This window comes from Oryza brachyantha, chromosome 3, assembly GCF_000231095.2.
Source record: "Oryza brachyantha chromosome 3, ObraRS2, whole genome shotgun sequence".
In the NCBI taxonomy this organism is placed as follows: Eukaryota; Viridiplantae; Streptophyta; class Magnoliopsida; order Poales; family Poaceae; genus Oryza; species Oryza brachyantha.
In genome coordinates, this window is record NC_023165.2 from 18,186,146 (window position 1) to 18,205,317 (window position 19,172).

General features: G+C 42.5%; 1 protein-coding gene across 2 annotated transcripts; it reads right to left on the reverse strand.

Annotated features, from left to right (window-relative positions):
• Nucleotides 1-15,568: 15,568 nt before the first annotated feature.
• On the reverse strand, nucleotides 15,569-18,919 carry LOC107303866. 2 transcript variants are annotated; one of them, XM_015835111.2, is made up of 3 exons: nucleotides 18,687-18,919; nucleotides 16,195-17,944; nucleotides 15,569-16,055 (listed from the first exon to the last, which is right to left on the reverse strand). In XM_015835111.2, exons 2-3 carry the CDS (start codon nucleotides 17,094-17,096, stop codon nucleotides 16,037-16,039), a joined length of 921 nt encoding a protein of 306 aa, XP_015690597.2. In that variant the 5' UTR covers nucleotides 17,097-17,944; nucleotides 18,687-18,919; the 3' UTR covers nucleotides 15,569-16,036. The 2 variants fall into 2 exon arrangements, with proteins under 2 accessions (XP_015690597.2, XP_015690596.2); XM_015835110.2 differs by having other exon boundaries at nucleotides 16,153-17,944.
• Nucleotides 18,920-19,172: the final 253 nt, after the last annotated feature.

Here is a 19,172-nt window from a genome sequence, read left to right on the forward strand (position 1 = left end):
AAGAAGAAGAAGGAAAAAGAGAGGAGGAAAATTGTACTTCGGCTCAATTTTGGGAAGGAGGGGAAAAAGGAAGAAAAAGGAGGAAAAAAGGAAAGCCTCATTTTGCCGAATTTTAGATTAATTTCTTTGGTAAAATTTTATATTTCTCTAATTCGAGTTTAAATCCAGTTAATCGATTTACGAACTTCGATTTAATTAAATTACTTTCTTTCGAGAGATTTTTCCTGAGTTAATTAAGCCAATTATTATTTACGAATTTCTTTTACGAATTTAGGCTTAGGATAAAACTCCGGGTGTGACAAACCTACCCCCTTAAATGGAATCTCGACTCTGAGATTCGGAGGTGCTGGCGAAGAGGTGTGGATGAGCGGCCTTGAGCTCATCTTCTCTTTCCGAAGTCGCTTCTTCTTCTGAGTGGTGACTCCACTGAACTCTGCAGAATTTGATCACATGGTTCCGCGTCTTCCTTTCACTGGTTTCCAGAATCCATGCTGGCTTCTCCACATAGATTAGGTCTTCCTGTAGATCGATGTGCTCGGAGTTGGTTTGCTCTTCAGGCACACGTAGACACTTTTTGAGTTGCGACACATGGAACACGTCATGGATTCCGGCCATGTTAGCAGGGAGTTCTAACTGATACGCAACTTCTCCCCTGCGTTCCATTATTCGGTATGGTCCCACGAACCGTGGTGCCAACTTTTCTTTGGTCTAAAACCGGTGTACTCCATGCAAAGGTGTGACGCGGAGGTACACGTTGTGTCCTACTTCAAAGGCCAAGTCCCTTCCGCGGTTATCTGCATAACTCTTCTGCCTGGTTTGAGCTGTTTTTAACCTTTCACAGATTATTCTGACTTCTTCTTCCGCCTGACTCAAAACCTCAGTTCCAAAAACTTGACGTTCTCCTGTTTGATCCCAGAAAAGGGGTTTACGACACTTACAGCCATACAAAGTCTCAAAAGGTGCCATCTGCAAACTGGCTTGATAGCTGTTGTTGTATGAGAACTCTACATACGGCAAATTCTTATCCCATGTTCCCCCAAAGTCGAGGGCACAAGCTCTGAGCATGTCTTCAAGAATTTGATTTACCCTTTCCGTTTGACCATCCATCTGCGGATGGTAAGCTGTACTGAAATTCAGCCGGGTTCCCAACTCTTCCTGTAACTTCTGCAAAAATTTCGAAGTAAACTGACTTCCTCGGTCAGAAACAATCTTTTTAGGTACTCCATGTAAACACATGATCCTAGCCAAGTAAATCTCGGCTAGTCTCTTCCCTGAATAGATGGTGTGAACTGGTATGAAATGGGCGACCTTCGTCAATCGATCCACGATTACCCAAATCGAGTCGTGACCGGCAGCGGTCCTCAGTAAACCAGTGATGAAATCCATCCTGATTTCTTCCCATTTCCATTCTGGAATCTAAAGAGGCTGCAACAGTCGTGCTGGCCTTTGGTGTTCTGTTTTGACTCGTTGATATACATCGCACAAGGTGACATATTCTGTAATTTCTCTCTTCATACTAACCCACCAAAACTTTTCTTTCCGGTCTTGATACATTTTTGTACTCCCGGGGTGGATAGAGTACTAGGTTTGATGTGCCTCTTGAAGTATCAACTCCTTTAGTTCCTTGTTATCTGGTACACACAACCGGTTTCCCATCCAGATTGTTCCATGTTCATCTTCTGAAAAATCTCGAGCTTTACCAACTCGCATATTCCTCTTTAGCTCTGCCATTAGTGGATCAATTGCTTGGGCCTGACGAACTTGATCCACCAAAGTTGGTTGCGCCTCTAGGGCTGCCACAAAAACTTGTTCAACTATACCCAAATTTAGTCGTGCAAACTCCTGCTGCAACTGCTCACAAACTTCCGTTGATACAACGGCATTACAGTAATTCTTCCGGCTCAAAGCATCTGTAACTACATTTGCTTTGCTTGGATGATAATGAATACTTAGATCATAATCCTTGATCAATTCCAACCATCTTCACTGGCGGAGGTTCAAATCTGGTTGTGTAAAGATATACTTTAGACTCTTATGATTCGTATAAACTTCACACTTGTTACCAGTTCAGTAGTGTCGCCAGATTTTTAAGGCATGCACTACGGCTGCTAGTTCCAAATCATGGATCGGGTAGTTACCCTCATGTGGTCTCAACTGACGAGAGGCATAAGCAACCACCTTTCCTTCTTGCATCAGCACACATCCAAGTCCTGATCTGGAGGCATCACAGTAAACCTGGAAGTCTTTCGCCTGATCTGGCAAGATCAACACGAGTGCCGACACCAATCTTCGCTTGAGCTCTTCAAAGCTGTTGGCGCACTCGATAGACCATCTGAACTTCTCTTCCTTCTTTAACAATGTGTCATTGGCTTGGCTATCTTCGAGAAATTCTCGATAAACCGGCGGTTATAACTTCTGATCTGGGAGACCGTTTTAGGTGGGGTCCACTTGGTCACTGACTCGACATTACTGTGATCCACTGCTACTCCTTGAGCATTGATCACATGACCTAAGAACTTCACTTCACGAAGTCAGAAATCACACTTGCTAAACATGGCATACAACCGGTGCTCTCTTAGCTTCCCTCGCACGATCCGCAAATGTTGCTCGTGCTCTTCTTCGGACTTGGAGTAGACAAGAATGTCATCAATGAAGACGACCATGAACTTATCCAAGTATTGCATGAACACCTTATTCATGAGATTCATGAAGAATGCCGGAGCATTAGTAAGTCCAAACGACATTACCATACATTCATACAAGCCGTAGCGAGTAGTGAATGCTGTCTTGGGAATATCCTCTTCCCGAATTCTCAACTGATGATACCATGATCTCAAATCGATCTTGGAGAAGACTTTGGCTCCCTTCAACTGATCAAACAAATCATCAATCCATGGCAGAGGATACTTATTCTTGATGGTGACATTGTTCAAAGCACGATAGTCCACACACATTCTCTTGGTTTTGTCCTTCTTCTCAACAAAAATAACCAGGGCTCCCTAAGGCGAGGTGCTCGGTCGGATGTAACCTTTCTGAAGCTGTTCATCCACTTTCTTCTTCACTTCTGCCATCTCATTAGCTGCCATCCTGTAGGGTCTCTTATAGGTCGGCGCAGTTTCCGGTACCAAGTCGATACGGAACTCGATCTCTCTTTCTGGTGGCATCGTTGTGAGATAATCTAGAAAAACCTCCGAATACTCACAAACCACTAGTATGTCTTCCAACTTCTTCGGGTCTTTGGCTACTTCTGAAGGTTGCTCTTCTGCATCCATCTGATTCAGACTTGTTTCGACTATTACTGACTCCTGCGACTGATAAGTCACCACTTCACCGCCTTCACTGGTCAAGATGATGGTACATTTGGCACAATCAATCACTCCTTGATGCTTGGTAAGCCAGTCCATTTCCAAAATGACATCTAGGTTTTTGGATTCGAGAAGGATGAGATTGGCTAGAAAGGATGTCCCTTGGATTTCTATGGGTACATTAGGGTTATAAAGGTCCAAAATCATACTATGCCCTGGAGTACTAACCCGCATCGGGTTTCTTAACTCTTCCCTTCTTATCCCAAGCATTCCTACAAACTTTCTTGAAATAAAAATGTGTGTAGCACCAGAATCAAAAAGTACTGTAGCAGGTACGAAGTTGACAGGAAACATACCCAGTATTACTTCTGGCGCAACCCGTGCTTCTTCTGTAGTGGCGTGGTTGACACGGTCTTACACGAACCTCTGCCCGCTGCGCTTTGGCTTCAGGCACTTGTCGGCAAAGTGGCCTTGGTCACCACAGTTGTAGCACACCCTAGGCTTAGAACCTGTATCCTTCCTAGCTGGAGGAGGCTGAGCTGTCGGTGGAGGTGCATTCTGTTGCAGAGGAGGTGGTGCTGGGAGAGCACGTAGAGGTGGAGCACGCTGGGACGAGCCACCGTTGTTGAAGTTGACTGCACAGGGTTGGTCCATGCTGCTGTTGGTTGTTCTGGTGCTGGTTCACGAGCTGTTGTAGCACCTGTTGATGCTGTTGTTGCTGCTGCTACATCTGCTGCATCATTAAGGTGAGCATCTGTGTCTGGCTAGCAAGGATCTGAGCGAGTGACGGATTCTCTGGTGGAGGAGGTGGGAGAGGTCCTTCGGTGCTGGAGTGGTCGGTGTCGCGGTTACCGTTGCGGGTGTTCACCATCTGCAGGAGCAGGAGGGAACAGAAAGAGAAAGAACAAAAAGAAATGACTAAGCAAACATGGGCTTTATTTAATTAATAAACTGTAATTGTCTTGCTTAAGAAACACGGTTAAAAATCACACAACTCCTGACCGTACAACCATAACCCCACTACTGCTATGGTTCACCACTAGCCCCAAGCGAAGCAAACCTAACACACTAAACCTAACACACAACGACTAAAGAACAAAACTAAGGCGACGTCTAGTGCGCGGAAGGAGAGCGACGGTCGATGGCAGGGGACGGATCTTCTTCCTCATCTTCGGAGCGACTCCTAGAGTTGTTGGGGAGACCGTCTTCATCTTCACCAGAGGCGGACTCACTACTGCCAGTGACTGTGATGGTGCCATTGCGGTTTCTTGCAGTGTTGAAGGGGGAGACGCCATCCTCGGGAACCGAGGTCGGAGACATTGGCACCATCTGCATCAGCGGTCTTGGTTCATCCGGGGCATCGGGGTGGGACTGAACTCTTGGTGGCCCGCGGGTTCGCTTCCTTGCTGTGAGGCGAAGTCTCGCACCACCGGGCTCAGGGAGTCCTTTGAGTCTGGCATTCTCCTTCTTCAGGCGGTCAATCTCATCCTGCAGTCGGACGATCTGGGTGAGCTTGGCGTCGTTTAGGGCCTTGGACGCTTCATTGAGGTCGTGATGCATCCGGTCGAGGCCTTGCAGCCCGTGCACATCCTACCGAAGGTAGGGTCTTGCTCACTCCAGGGAGACCGAAACCTACTGACCATGGAATTGGGTCCACGACCAGGGTGATATCGGTAAGCCGAATGCCGAAACGTCAGGTCATGCTCATCAGACTATAGGCGGCCTCCTGGCAGGCATGCTCATGCGAGCCTCTGGCTCCTTCTGCTTCCATGTTAGGAAGGTAACCGGGGATCCCGTGTAGCTCTAGTCTGACGCGGTGGGGAAACTCGCTTTCGAGAGGGTGGATTGTGGTGTACTCCGATTCGTAGGGGTATCCTGCCATGAAGGACACCCTTGCCAACTCTGCCACGAACCCATCCATTCCAAGTCCACGGTGGAATAAGGGGTGGTTGGCCATCTAAAGAACAACAAGGACTTAGAATCAATGGATGCAAAATTTTGTTTCAAGATAAATAAATCATAAAAGAAACAAAGTAATAAAGTTTTACCCGTAAATCAATTTACTCACGCTTTTCAACCAGAGAGATTTAGCTTTTAAATAACTCACCCCTTTGAAAAGCACTAACCCATTTCAAAGCAACTCTAACTTTCACAAACTATGCACAAACATGAAAAGCAGAGAGCTCTTAGGGTTTCCATTGGGCTGATCCTACAGTCAAAGGAGGCTCTGATACCAACTTGTCACGTCTAGAAATTCCTCACACGAATTTCTGAACTTAATTGTGTATTAAAATCCCTGTCCAGGACCAGGTAGGGTACACAAATAGACAATGTTGATTACATAACCATCGTTCTTAGAAACAACTGAAAATAACACTTATTCTAACGAAAATGCAGCGGAAAGAAAGGTAGACTAGTTCTAGCGGGTACGGCTCTAGTCCACAGGCAAACTTCGACGGCGGACCAGCTCACTCCTGAGAGTCGCCTCCATCGGACTCAGCTTCTAGCTCTGGAGGGGGAAGTTGGGCAAGGCTGAGTAAATACCACCGTACTCAACAAGCAGCACGGAAAAGAGAGTAATAAATAATGCATAAGGATCATCAAGGGCAGGCTAGTTAGTTGCAATAAAGCAGCATTTAAATAAATAACAGAGATTGAATTAAACAAAGGTAATTAAATAAATTAAAGAATAAGTAAATAACAGTTGTAAAATACCACAACACTGTCCAGCGTTATACCACATTGTGACAGGCCTAACCACTACTCAACGTTACACCACATTGTAGTAGTCCCAAGTGAAAACCAGTTTACCCAAGTCATTAAACGTTCACTAATCACAGTGAAGCTAGGAGTCCGCCCATAACCGTGGGCACGGCTATTCAAATAGATTATACTCTGATCAAAGGTGTACTACTGTACCCACAAGACACGACTCCACTACACTTGAACGTGTGCCGACATACCACCATGGCATACCGGAAAGAAGACCGTGATAGGACCCATCACATAACCCTCCCTATTCAATCGCACCGTACTTCAGGTTTCACCCCCTCCTTTACACCAAGTCGGGCAGTCCCCTCTTGTGCCTTGGTAGATCCGGAAGCAGCAGACGCTTTCGTTACACCACGATTGCCCGTCCATACTCCATCACGCCTACCCTTACCTTGGTACGTTAAATAGTTCGAAGCCATGCTCCAGATCCTACCTTACCCATTCGGCATGTGGTTAGCACTAACTTAGTTCTAGGGTTTCCCTTGAACTGTTCTTAATTGCCATGGGTACGACTCTCAAAACCATGCACCCACAGCCCACCATTAGCAATATTTTAGTTGACATTAACCCGAACCGAGTAATGAATTACAATTAACAGCTATTTAGAACCACTAATGATTAAGTGCGATCCCATGAGCTACTTGTTCTAAGCATGGCTAAGCATTAACCTAGGCTTAACTCTAATCAAGTTACCCCTGGTACAGCATGGATAGAGTTGGGTAAACAACGGCACAAGAATAAGGATTACCCAAAAATAAATACAATAAATACTTTAATCAAAATAATGCATATTTGAATAAATAAAGCGGGGAATTTGTAATAATAGGTTCAATATGATCAAAGATGAGTGCTACTTGCCTTGCTCTGGCCCCTAGGGAACTTCAGCGACGATCTCGAAATAAACCGGCTCTTCGGCGGGGTCCGAATCTAAGCGACAAAGCACAAAAATAAATAAAACAGACACAAACTCTACTGAAACAGTAAAAGAAAGTATTTTTAATGGATTCTTGATAATTTTATGAATTTAATGAAATTTGAATGGACCTAAACCCAGACTAGACGAATTAGATATGAATTTTAGAAGTTTTCTAGGTATTTTAACTAAACAGAAAAGTCCTAAATCAATCATTGCGCAATTAATAGGGTTGTTGATGATAGCGGAGGGGTGAGGTGGCGTCGATAGGTGGGGTCCACCTGTCGGTGAGGGAGAGAGGGGACGAGGGACTGACGCGTGGGGCCCAAGGGGAGGAGATAGGAGAGGGGATCGGCGTCGGCTGACGACTGGGGCCCGGCAGTGGGAGAGGGGGGAGAAAAGGAGCGGCCGACAGATAGGGCCCGCCTATCGGCGGCCCTGGAATAGAGAGGAGGGGGAGGTGACCTCGGCCGCAGAAAGACGGTGCCGGCGACGAGTGGGCGGCGGGGCGATCGCGACGGCGCGACTCGGCGGCGCCGACGACGCGAGCGAGCGCAGCAGCGACGGTGCGGCCGGCGGCAATGACAAAGACAGCGGCCACGCCAAGAGGAGGGCAACGGAGGACGGCACCGGCACGGGGAGGAGGCGGTGACGACGTGCCGGGCCCGGCGGCGGCGGGGCCACCACGGCAACGGCGAGGCGACGTAGACTGCGGGCGGAGGGGCGGCGGCGACGCCCAAGGCGCGCACGCGCGTGGCGGCGACGACAGCCTCGGTGACGGCCCGCGGAGAGGAAAAGGAGGGAGAGGGGTGACGGCGACAGCCTACCGGCGGTGGGAACGGGTCCGGCGGGTCGGCGATGTCGCGGAACGCGGCGTGACGGCCAGCGGCGAGCGGGAGCGGTGGCAGCACACGAGATCAATCGATGGCGGTGGTGGCTCGGGCACGGCGGTGGCTCGGATGGGTGAAGAAAAGGTGGCGGCGGCGCACGAGGAAGTGGTATTTATAGGGGGTGGCGCGGCTAGGGCGGGGACAGCCGTTGGAGATCAAGTCGGCTACGACGCGGTCTCGGCGGCGGCCGTTGCGGTGGCGGTTGCAGCGGCGGCACGACGGCGGCGCGGAGCTTGGTTCGGACGCGGCGGGGAGGCGGCGCAGACTCGTGTGGCGCGGGCACGCTGGGCCGAGTGGCCGGCGGCCCAGGCGGGGGGGGGGGGGCGGGAGGGGAGGCGCGCGCGGGGCGGCGGGTAGCTGGGCCAAGTCGCGGCTGTGGCCGGCCCAAGAGGGAGGAAGTTGAGGCGCGCGGGAGGAGAGGAGGGAGTGGGCCGGCTTGGCCCGATCGGGCCGGGAGAGGGAGGAGGGGAAAAAGAAAAGGAAGAAGGAGGAAAAAGTGATGATTAATATTGGACTTCAGCCTAATTTGGGAAGGAGGGGAAAAAGGAAGAAAAAGGAGGGAAAAAGAAAAGCCCCATTTTGCCGAATTTTAGATTAATTTGTTTGGTAAAATTTTATACTTCTTCAATTCGAGTTTAAATCTAGTTAATTGATTTGCGAACTTCGATTTAATTAAATTACTTTCTGTAGAAAGATTTTTCCTGAGTTAATTAAGCCAATTATTATTTACGAATTTCTTTTATAAATTTAGGCTTAGGATAAAACTCGGGGTGTGACAGGGAGGTGGGTGATGAGTTTTCGCAAGAAGAATCATCGGGGGAGATTTTCTAGGCAGCGAGATTTCGTATGCAGCGCGGAGTGGTGAGGTATTGGCTACGCTAGTGCCGAGCGGGTGGTCGGGCTAGCTGGCCACACTGACCGTGAGGCAATGGACTATGATGGTGTTGTGTGGCATGCAGGAAAGATTAAATGGCCCAAACAATGCAGTGGGGAGCGCGGGATGGATGGTGTGGCGGCGTGGAGTGAGGAGCACATTGACACAACATATCAAGTGCTTGGTTCCTAGGATACAACAAGGTGACATGATGCAAGATGTGACAAATGGTGGTGACTTTTAGGATACGATGCGACAAGGGTGACTCTGAGGATGATGAAGATAACATGACAAAATGACATCACTCTACATCGATGCAACAACACGATGATAACATGTGTCGGCACAGGTATCGCACTTCCCTTCGGGAGACCAAGAAAGGAAAGAAAAAGTGTGGAATACGAGGTGGGGTATGGGGCTTGGTGCAACGCATGGGAGGGATAACTATGGTGCAAAATGTTGTGCAATTGGGTGGTTCAGCGGAGCAATTTTCCTAACATGCTGCCGGTATGGCTTGAGGAAGAAGGTGACCATGTGGGATAGGGTGGACAATGGCCACACCACAGCGGTTTTCAGTAGTTTGGCCCATAAGGAAGATAATGGCTAGATGCACTCACAGTGCAGTAGCGGTGCACTACTTTTTTCTGTCACCACAAGTGGTGGAAGTTTGTTTGATAATTCGGTATAGAAATCCTAGGATCTTTAGGAAATTATTTTATATTTTAAACTTGACAGTCATGACAAGGGTTTGAATTCAAATTCAATATTTGAATCCTTCAATATTCCAGGAATATTAGGGATGTTATATGTTGAGTGAAATTTAGATAAAGTTTGAATATATGGGATACGATGGAATAATTAGTGGAATTTCAAGGATGTTTTACATTGCATCTTTGATATTTTGGGATTTCTACGATACGAGTCATATAAAGGACTGCTTCGACTTTTCAAAAATGAAATACATAACTTTGATCAATTTCATAGGAATGGTTTTGGAGGAAGTTCAAGAGTGAATATTCGAATATCAATACTTTTATTTGTGAGGGCATTCGGGGCGAGGAGGGGAGGGGTGGGTGAGAATTTAGTTTTGCAAGGATCAAGTAATTGATATCGTTGGAACTAGACCATTGGTACATACAAGGAACCAAAACATTTTTAAATGTACGATTTTCTTATTCCATCCTCTCCGGCCAATTTTTGAATATACGTCTTGGAGCACATGCTATAAATCCAGAGCGTCTTGAAACAAATTGGTCGATACCACATCAAGTTAAACAGTAAAAATGGATGGCATTCATTTGATTCTTTCTCTAAATAACTAATACAAATACGTAGCAAAAATAATGTGAAATAACAATAAATTTTGCGAAGAAGCATAAAATTAACATCTGGATTTAACAGAATCTAAGCAAACTTTAACCTAAGTAAAACACTAATACATATTCACTGAACTATATATATAAACCATAGATTGATTAAAACTAACTGATGCAAATATGCAATAGCGTTAATGTTTCAAGAATAAACAAGGCTTCAATAAGAAACTACTAATGTTGTTCCACCCAAATATGATGGCTGGATCAAAATTCGGAAGAAATCTAACATCGTTAAAAAGCCTATAAAAACGTACCCTACGCGAAATCTAAATTAGAAAACAAGATTGAGGATTCTCTTCTTTATCGATCAATTCCTACATCAAATTAAAGTGCCTAGAAAAGCATACCATCTCTCTCAGCTGTTCTTCTACAAAACTTAAAAACAACGATTTTTATTTTTATTTCTCGTCATCTCTATATGTCTATCTACCTTTTATATTATAAAGTACAGATTATCTTATAACCAAAACCCCATAATCCATGAAAAAACTGAACTACCAGCCCACAAGCTAGTGCAACTCCATCATATCCAAACACCACATACCCAATTTGGTTAGAACATGCCTAACCAACCCAGAGCAGAAATTCCATCCTAGTCTTGGTTCCTCATCACTTCCAATAACCATCTCATCACTTCTTGGTGCATTAGTTACAAAGAAAGAGCAATTTTATAGTCGTTAAGATGGTACCAGGAGGTAACACTTTTTCTATGTAAAATTTTGATACCTCTTGATACCTTAGGTATTAGAAGGTACAAAATTTTACACTAAAATTTTAATTACTATAAAATTGCTCACAAAGAAAACATATACATGAAACAAGTTTTTTTTCCAATTTAATCCACATTAGTCCAAATAGAAATATTTAACTTACTAATCATTGATCAAACATGTTACATGTGGTCTCTAACACAAACCAATTAAATGTTTTTTAGCAATTTATCACATATTATTTCTGAATTAACATATTACAGCTCTTTGTTAGCAGTATATATACTATGATTGTATCATTTTTGGTTCATGATTTGTCCAATTAAGGAAGAACTGGAGAGGCAGATAAAGGCTTCTTGAGAACAACTGCTACCCTTACCACTCAAATAGGAATGTTTATATTTAAAATGGTATGGACAAGGATGCTTCACAAAAATAATACTGCCTCGTGTCTACTTAGTATGTGTGACATCACTACACCCTGACCCGATTAGTAACAGAGTGAAACTACCCCAGAAAGAAAAGTGCTTTGCAGGGTACTACATCGCCTCCGCGTTTTAATGTACGAGACGGCAACTTTTAAACTCGATGTTGGTCATTCATTTTATTCGTAATATATATTAGTACGATATGAAAAGATATATATTGTACTTACTTATAGTAATTAAATAAGTAATAACAAAATGATGTTTAAAAAATTAAATAAGATGAATGGGTTATTAAAAGTTAAAGCTCTGCGCATTTAAATATGGAGGCAGTATCATATTTGCCGTGAATACGTTTCCTGACGGATATATACGTGCCAACAACTATATAACCGGTAAAATGCTGACAGCAGATAACTTATGCCAAATCAAAATTTTACCGATGATATTGTGTGTCGACACGGTGTACTAAAGTAAGAAAGTATTTTTCTTAAAGAAAAAACTAAGAAACGAGAGACATGGTACTCCCTCCATATTTATATGTATGACACCGTTAACTTTTAGGTTTACGTTTGACCATTCGTCTTATTTAAAAATTATATCCAAATATGCAAAACTATAAGACATACTTAAAGTTTCTATAATAATAAATCATATTATAACAAAATAATTGATAATTATATATTTTTTTTGAATTAGACGAATGGTTAAAAGTAGACCTAAAAGTCAATAATGTCATATAAAAAAATATAAATGGAGTAATAAGTAACCAAAACAATGACCCAGCATCCCTCCGTACTTAAATAACGCCGTTAACTTTTTTATACAAGCTTGACTATTCGTTTTATTAAAAAAATATTGTTAAAAATATTTTTAAATATATATTTCCATTTATTGTTCCATTTATTATTAAATATATTTTTGTGCATATACATAGCTTTATATATTTTTAAAATATAAATAAAATGAATGGTTAAACATGTGTCAAAAAATCACGGTGTAGTACTACGTAGCAAATTGAATCACGAATTACTTTATTTGACGAATGTTGTAACCACACAGTTTCCCATTACTACGTCAAGGAGGTACGCATTCATAAATATGTGTGACTTAATTTACTTGCAAAGACTAAATTTCAAACTGGGATTTGTCAACAGTCAAGATACTTTGGTGGTGATACATGACTGTATTGACTCAAATATTCTGTGTACTCCCCCCATATTTTTTTTATATGACACCGTTGACTTTTAGGTCCACGTTTGACCATTCGTCTTATTCAAAAAAATTATATAATTATTAACTATTTTGTTATAATATGATTTATTATTATAGAAACTTTAATTATACATTATAATTTTGCATATTTGGATATAAATTTTAAATAAGACGAATGGTCAAACATGATTCTAAAAGTCAACGGTGTCATACATAAAAATATGGAGGGAGTATATGAAAAGATTATATTATTCATTTTTTATATATAAATTGTGTATATAAGCTAATCGATCTGTACTTATTTATCGTGTACTACATGCAATCAATTTGTATTCTAGTGTTTATCAAGTAATTAATATTCATGGTGATTGAAGCTACATCTTGATAAAAGTACAGTCTGAAATCAAACAAACTAATTTTACTTAAAAAATTAGTAATAAACCATTTTTTTCTTATGTAAATCTGAAGATATATACTCGACAGGAGCTTTATTTTTTATTTTCTTTCATGGACCTGCAAAATCTAGTTAGTTCGGTGCGTCTTTTTCTTAATAAAACAGCTGCTGGCCCTCAAATCCTCAATCCATATATCAACCGGGCTGAAATAGGAATGTTTCGAAAACCATGTAAAAAAAACTATACTATTAGAAAAATAATATCGCCTTAGACTGTAAGCTTATTGGTGTGTGACTTGACTCGTAGCAGAATGAAACTGCCCTATATAATTGCTCTGCATGGCCATATATTAGCTGCGAATGTGTTCACCGGGCACTTAATTATCAACAGCTAGCCTGGTAAGATTGATGCTGATGGCGGATAAATTAATCAAAAATATCATGCTCAATGGTTAACTGCACATGATTATATGTCACGGTGTACTTCACTCCGTGAACTAAGAATGGAGAGACAAAAGAGTTGATTGTTTAGCCTTTTGAGGAAAATTGTAAAACGATATATTTAAAAGAAAGTATGAATAAAACTTATATATATATTCTTAGCGATCTAAAAGCAAAGGCTAAAAAATAAACTACGATAAAAAAACTCCAAAATCAGTTCTATATTCAATGCCGCAAATTTAAATTTTGGGTTATAAGTATAAGTAGAAGTTAAAAATTACGCTGAAAATAATTAAGCAACGAATTCAATTCAATGTGAGGTGATGACCACGACAATTTGCAGGTAAGAAACTGAACTACTAATTTATTATCTACCTGATGAATCCACATGCATTTATATAAATGAAACTTTACTTGCAAGACTAAGATTCAATTTGGAATGTGTCAAAGAGTCAACACAGTTCTGGTGAAGATGTGTGCATATGATTTGACTCGAATACTCGTCTCATGTGAAACCGAGTACTCTTATGATTTCTCAGCTAACATACTTGTGTTATGGAGCATTCAGATCTGCAGAGGCTATATGGACTGTTAATCTACAGAACGGCGTGCACACCGTAACAAAAGAAAAGGTAAAGTAATTGAAAAAGAATGAAAAAAAACGAGTATTTGGCACTGGAGCACCAAGGAAAAACATGGCTCAGCTCTTTAATGGCATTTTTTAAAGTTGACTTCCGTTTTTTTCAGTTCACTCCAAGAAAATAACATCATATTGCCAGCTACATCATGAAACAAACACTGGATTGAATTTCAATAACAAAAAAAACGAGTATTTGGACCCCGACTCACAGAGCAGGCCGTGAGTTACAACTCACCGCAGCTAGACTATATATATATTTATATCAAGCAGAGAGCAGAATGGTTTAACGGTAAACTTAGCAGTTATGAGACGACTGAATAACATTGTACACTATAATTATATAAGACTGGAAAAATATGCCATTTAATTAAGAACTCAGTTTCACAATATAAATATATAATCATTAAAATCAGATTAGAAATTTTAAAAAATAGCACTTCGATATGTTTGCTGGGAAACACCAGGGGAAATAAAACTGAAAGATGGACAAAAGAAGGGGAAGGGAAAGTGAAAAAAACAGGAATTAAATGACCATATCCAACGAGATCGAGGTAACGAACGAACAATCCAAAAGGTCGACGAAGACAGTGGCAGATCCAACTCCCGGACAAGTCGCCTAATTCGCCTCCACTGCAGACCGTGGTTAATGTCCAAAAAAAGATTAGTTGATATCAGAAAAAAACACAACTAGCTAGTTTCTCAGGGATAACCGTGTTTTTGGCACTGCAGCTAGACTAAAACACAGCCATTTCTTCTAAAACACTTGATATGCAAAAAGGGTTTTCGTGACCCAAGGTGTTCTAAACTTGATGTTCACTAGCTCCTATGACCAGGTTCTTGTGACAGCCACGATCTCCTCCCGGCCCTGATATTTATATATGTTGCCAATAATACTTTTAAGAGGTGGCCATCCGTGTAGAGAAATAATGTTACAAAAATTAAAGGACATTGTTGATATGATGTCACTTTTTTTTTACCGCCCCAACAAAGTGAAGATTCTGCGTCATCCTGCACGAATTTAGGCTGGACACATGTTTAATTACATGTTAATTGCAAAGGAGTACGCATAGTTGCACCAAGCCAAAACGCTGAGATTATAGAAGTAATCCAAGGTGCTTCGTTGCAAATATGTGGGAAAGTTTTCTGATCCCTTGAGGGGATGTCCCCTCGTCTCTTGCATACTACTCCCTCCATCCCGTTATATTTGACGCTCTAGTCCAGTTTGAAAACATTCTTTTTGTTTGACGTCGTAGTGTTATCTCCAGCGCTGATTCCATTTTTGCCCCTCCCCACAGCTTTTCCTCCACTGCGCTCGGCTGCTAAGCTACGCGGCTGAATGGCCGCGGCACTCCGCGAGGATGTCTCCGAGGAGACCTTGATGAACAAATAAACCAGCCGGCCTGAAGTAGGTTTTCCATCCACATTCGTGATTACTCACGAATACTCAAATTCAGAGCCAAACTAAGTTCAGACATACTGTTATATGTCTTCCCAAACTAAATTCAGACATAGTGACTTACATCAGATATACTATTATATGTATTCCCAAACTAAATTCAAAGCAACCAACCAACAAGCTTGCTGCTTCCATGGAGATCGGATGTCACCAGCTGATCAGCTATCTGATCAGAGTACTCCACTACAGAATCATCAATTAATCATCAGAGTTAGCAATGTAGGCTAAGTGCAGACATGAACCAAAGAGTTTTCACTCCCAGCTTCATGAAATTCTTCAGGGTTCTGATTCCAATAGGAACAACACTTGATCTTACAACTCACAAGCAGCAATTACTTAAAAGGGAAATTGTCTGAACAATCACTTGTTTTTGAGCTGATGGAGCACAATATCAAAAAGAATGGGTATGATAACACCAAAAAGATAATCTGGTCTCTACCTCCAGCACACCAAAAAAAGACTCAAAAGTACATAATTGTGCTTCTTCGATTCAAAAAAGTACTCTAGCAAACATGAATTTAGTGGTGCTATTTGAGCAAAAGACAAGCAGGTGAACCTCCAGCAGCTTGCAACAGTTAGTAGCACTCTAACAACAGCTTCCAAAAATTTCAGACCAGCATCATCTTCAGGTATCTGCCATTGTCCTAAAAGAGAGATATAAATGTCACTAATCAAAACACATCAAGCAAGTTAACCTATGAGTATTTCATTGAGAGCAAGGCTTATAAAGCGAGTCATTACCCCAAAGAAACTCTAGCATCATTTACTGACTTAGCATCACACCTTAGTTGCAAAGGAAGGTGACCTTGCCTTTCAAGCACTCCTTTTTTGATGTGTGGAAGATCAAAAGAGTTGCCACCATGTACTTTTATGATTTCCCTCATGCATGCATGAAGAGACAAGAAAATCCTGTTTGACCGCCTCACTGAATAATCTTGAAATGCTCGATCAACGCCGGCTACAAGTTCTTCTGTTGTTGTTGAGGTTGACTTATACTGGATGGCCTGAATGGAGTTGAAGAAACCTAGATCCAAGACATTCAAATCTGGAGAATTTGCCGGCTGGCAAACAAGTTTGATGTTAAAGTTGTCTTGCTTCGCAGCCTCACAAAACATTCTGTCATCGGGTGCAATATGGGGCCGAGCATTATCCTGCTGGATGTATATAGGTTTGTCGGCATCTTCACGAGGCCACTTAGCACGAACTGCCAGCAAAACCTTTTCTATCATGAAGTTTCGGATTACTTCCTTTGTGATTGACTCGATGGGCTTCATCTCGATCGTCCCTGCAGGACGGTTCACGCTTGACCTCTTCGTAGCTGTGTGTGTCACAAAAGGGAAGCATCCAATTTTTCCATAGAAAGTGCAGTTTCCATTTGAGTCAAACCTTGGTCTGGCAGGAGCAGTTAAGATCATTATTTTGGGGATGAAGTTTTTGTTTTGAATTGTCCTAATGCGACTCGCGGCAGTTGGAGCTGCGTAATATCGCACCGTCTTCCTTGTGATGTTGAACCACTTTTCATCTATGAAAATGTAATCAAATAGTGGTTTGAAAACAGGATTGTGAGGCACACTCCTTGGGTCAAGCATTTCAAGACACCACTTTAGCCGATCAATTTTGTTTTGATCTATCAAGTAAGGATCCAATGCTCTCGATACACGCTTTATAGCACCTTCTTTTTTCATTCTATGCACCTTGCTTTTGCTAACGCCAAGTTGGGTAGCTACATCTTATATTGTGGTACGGTTCGATATCGAAATATCTTCAAGCTTGGACACATCCACCACCATCTTTTTACTGCCACACCTATATCTTCGACTCACAACATCAACTGGAATGCCTTGATCCAAACAACTTTTGCCTTTTTTCCATATATGCTATACAGTTCTGATAGGCACTGAGAATTCCATCGAAACCTCCTTGCTCTCACGGCCCTTTAAATATCCTTTACTTGCCTTTACAAGCATAGCTTCAAATATTGCTCTCCGTTTGTCATTATCAAGAACGACATTCCTGTGTGTATTCTCCTGAGGAACTGAGTCAACATCATCAACATCAGAGTGAAAGAAAGGATCAAACTGAGGTTGTACATTCTCGTGGCCAGGGTCAAGACCTGTCTCCTCTAGAGTTACTGGGACAACATCATCGGCATCACCTATCTCTTCATCCTCTAGAGCGACTGAAACAACATCATCGACATCGAAGCATGGATCAAACCAATGTTGTGCATTCTCCTGGGGAACTTATCAATACTAGAGTTGACACCACTCTCTTCAGGAACAAGAACAACACAAGGATCTTCATCTTCTACTTCTACTTCCACATTCAAATCAATATGCGACATCTTTCTTGGAGCATATGGTGATTTTTGATATCCTACTAACGGTGACCTTAATCGTACTCTAGGTAATTCAAATCTTGGGGACACTAACATTCTGCTCAACGGAGATCCAAAAATTTTCATGCTCAGGCAAGGGGACTTCCTCTTCTTGCCTCTTTGCTCTCCTCGAATATTAGACATGCCTTGTGCAACCTGCAAGAGCATCATTGTATAAGAAATGCAAGGGCATAGATCTTAACAATTAAATGGAATATATTTCTTTATTGCTGAAAGTATCAGGGTATTGAGGATCTTAACAATTGTCTAGCCTAACACTCAAATCTCACAACTCAGCTCTATCACTCTCTGAAGAAATGAGTACTGCACAAAACTGAAGAACTGCTACAGTAACTGATCAAACTAAAGAACAAAGAGGAGAGAGAGCCTTTTACCAAATTACATAAATACAATGACATTTACTTGTGCCTAATTACTTCATTTGACTATAAATTACATAAACATGTGAAGAATGTAAAGCAACACATGGACAACCCATCCAAAACTAATTTCCAAAATGTGAGTCTGCAGCTATGTTCTAACTAAAACTGAATAACTAAAAAACTGAAAACCAATTAGACCACTTCTGAAATGTGAACCCCCTGTGAATGCAGCACGAGCCAAGCTCTAGTTTATTTGAGTAGTTTAACTGTAAACAACGAGATTATATTCATCACATAAGACAAAGTGTAGGCTCTGGATTTGTCTAAAATTCTAAATTCTAGATAAACAAGACAGCAAACAAACTCTGAACGACGAAACGACATAACAAGCAGAACTCCATGTTAGCAGCAATGCATTTCTTGAGGTTGTAATGCCATTCCACTTGATAATAATCACTAAAATTTATTCTAGAGCAAGATCAATCTAAGACATAGTGTACTGATAGAAGACAAACCTTGGGGAGAGAGTCGTCGAAGACGAAGCTACACCGGCTCACGCGGCCATGGCAGCGGAATGGTGGAGGCAGTCTTGTACATGGTTGTGGCTGCGATTGCCATCGCTAGCCTGCCGTGTGTATGTCTCCACCACCTGAGGATGAGGCTGCTGGGGGAATGGTGTCGTGACATTGGTCGATGATCCGCCGCCGCTGATGCCTTTGTGTGCCATCTTCTTCCATGGCGTGACGAATTTCCGCTGCCTAACCACCCCACCATCCATTGTCAGTGTCAATGGGATATCCGGGCTTGAAAGAACGCCACCGGCGCCGCAACAGCGCCGACGGCCCAAGAGAATGGCGCAGTTGCCGGTGGCTTCGGCAAGAAGGGATGGCAGTGATGGCTCTGGCGAGTACGGGTGGCGGCGAAGGCATTTACCGGCCCGAGAGGAATGCCGTCGGCGCCGCTGCAGTGTTGGGGGAGGGCACCGGCGGCTCCGGTCAGTT

Coding starts and splice junctions, on each gene's coding strand:
- LOC107303866 (XM_015835110.2), bottom strand. CDS start 17,096: ATGAAAAAAGAAGGTGCTATAAAGCGTGTATCGAGAGCATTGGATCCT.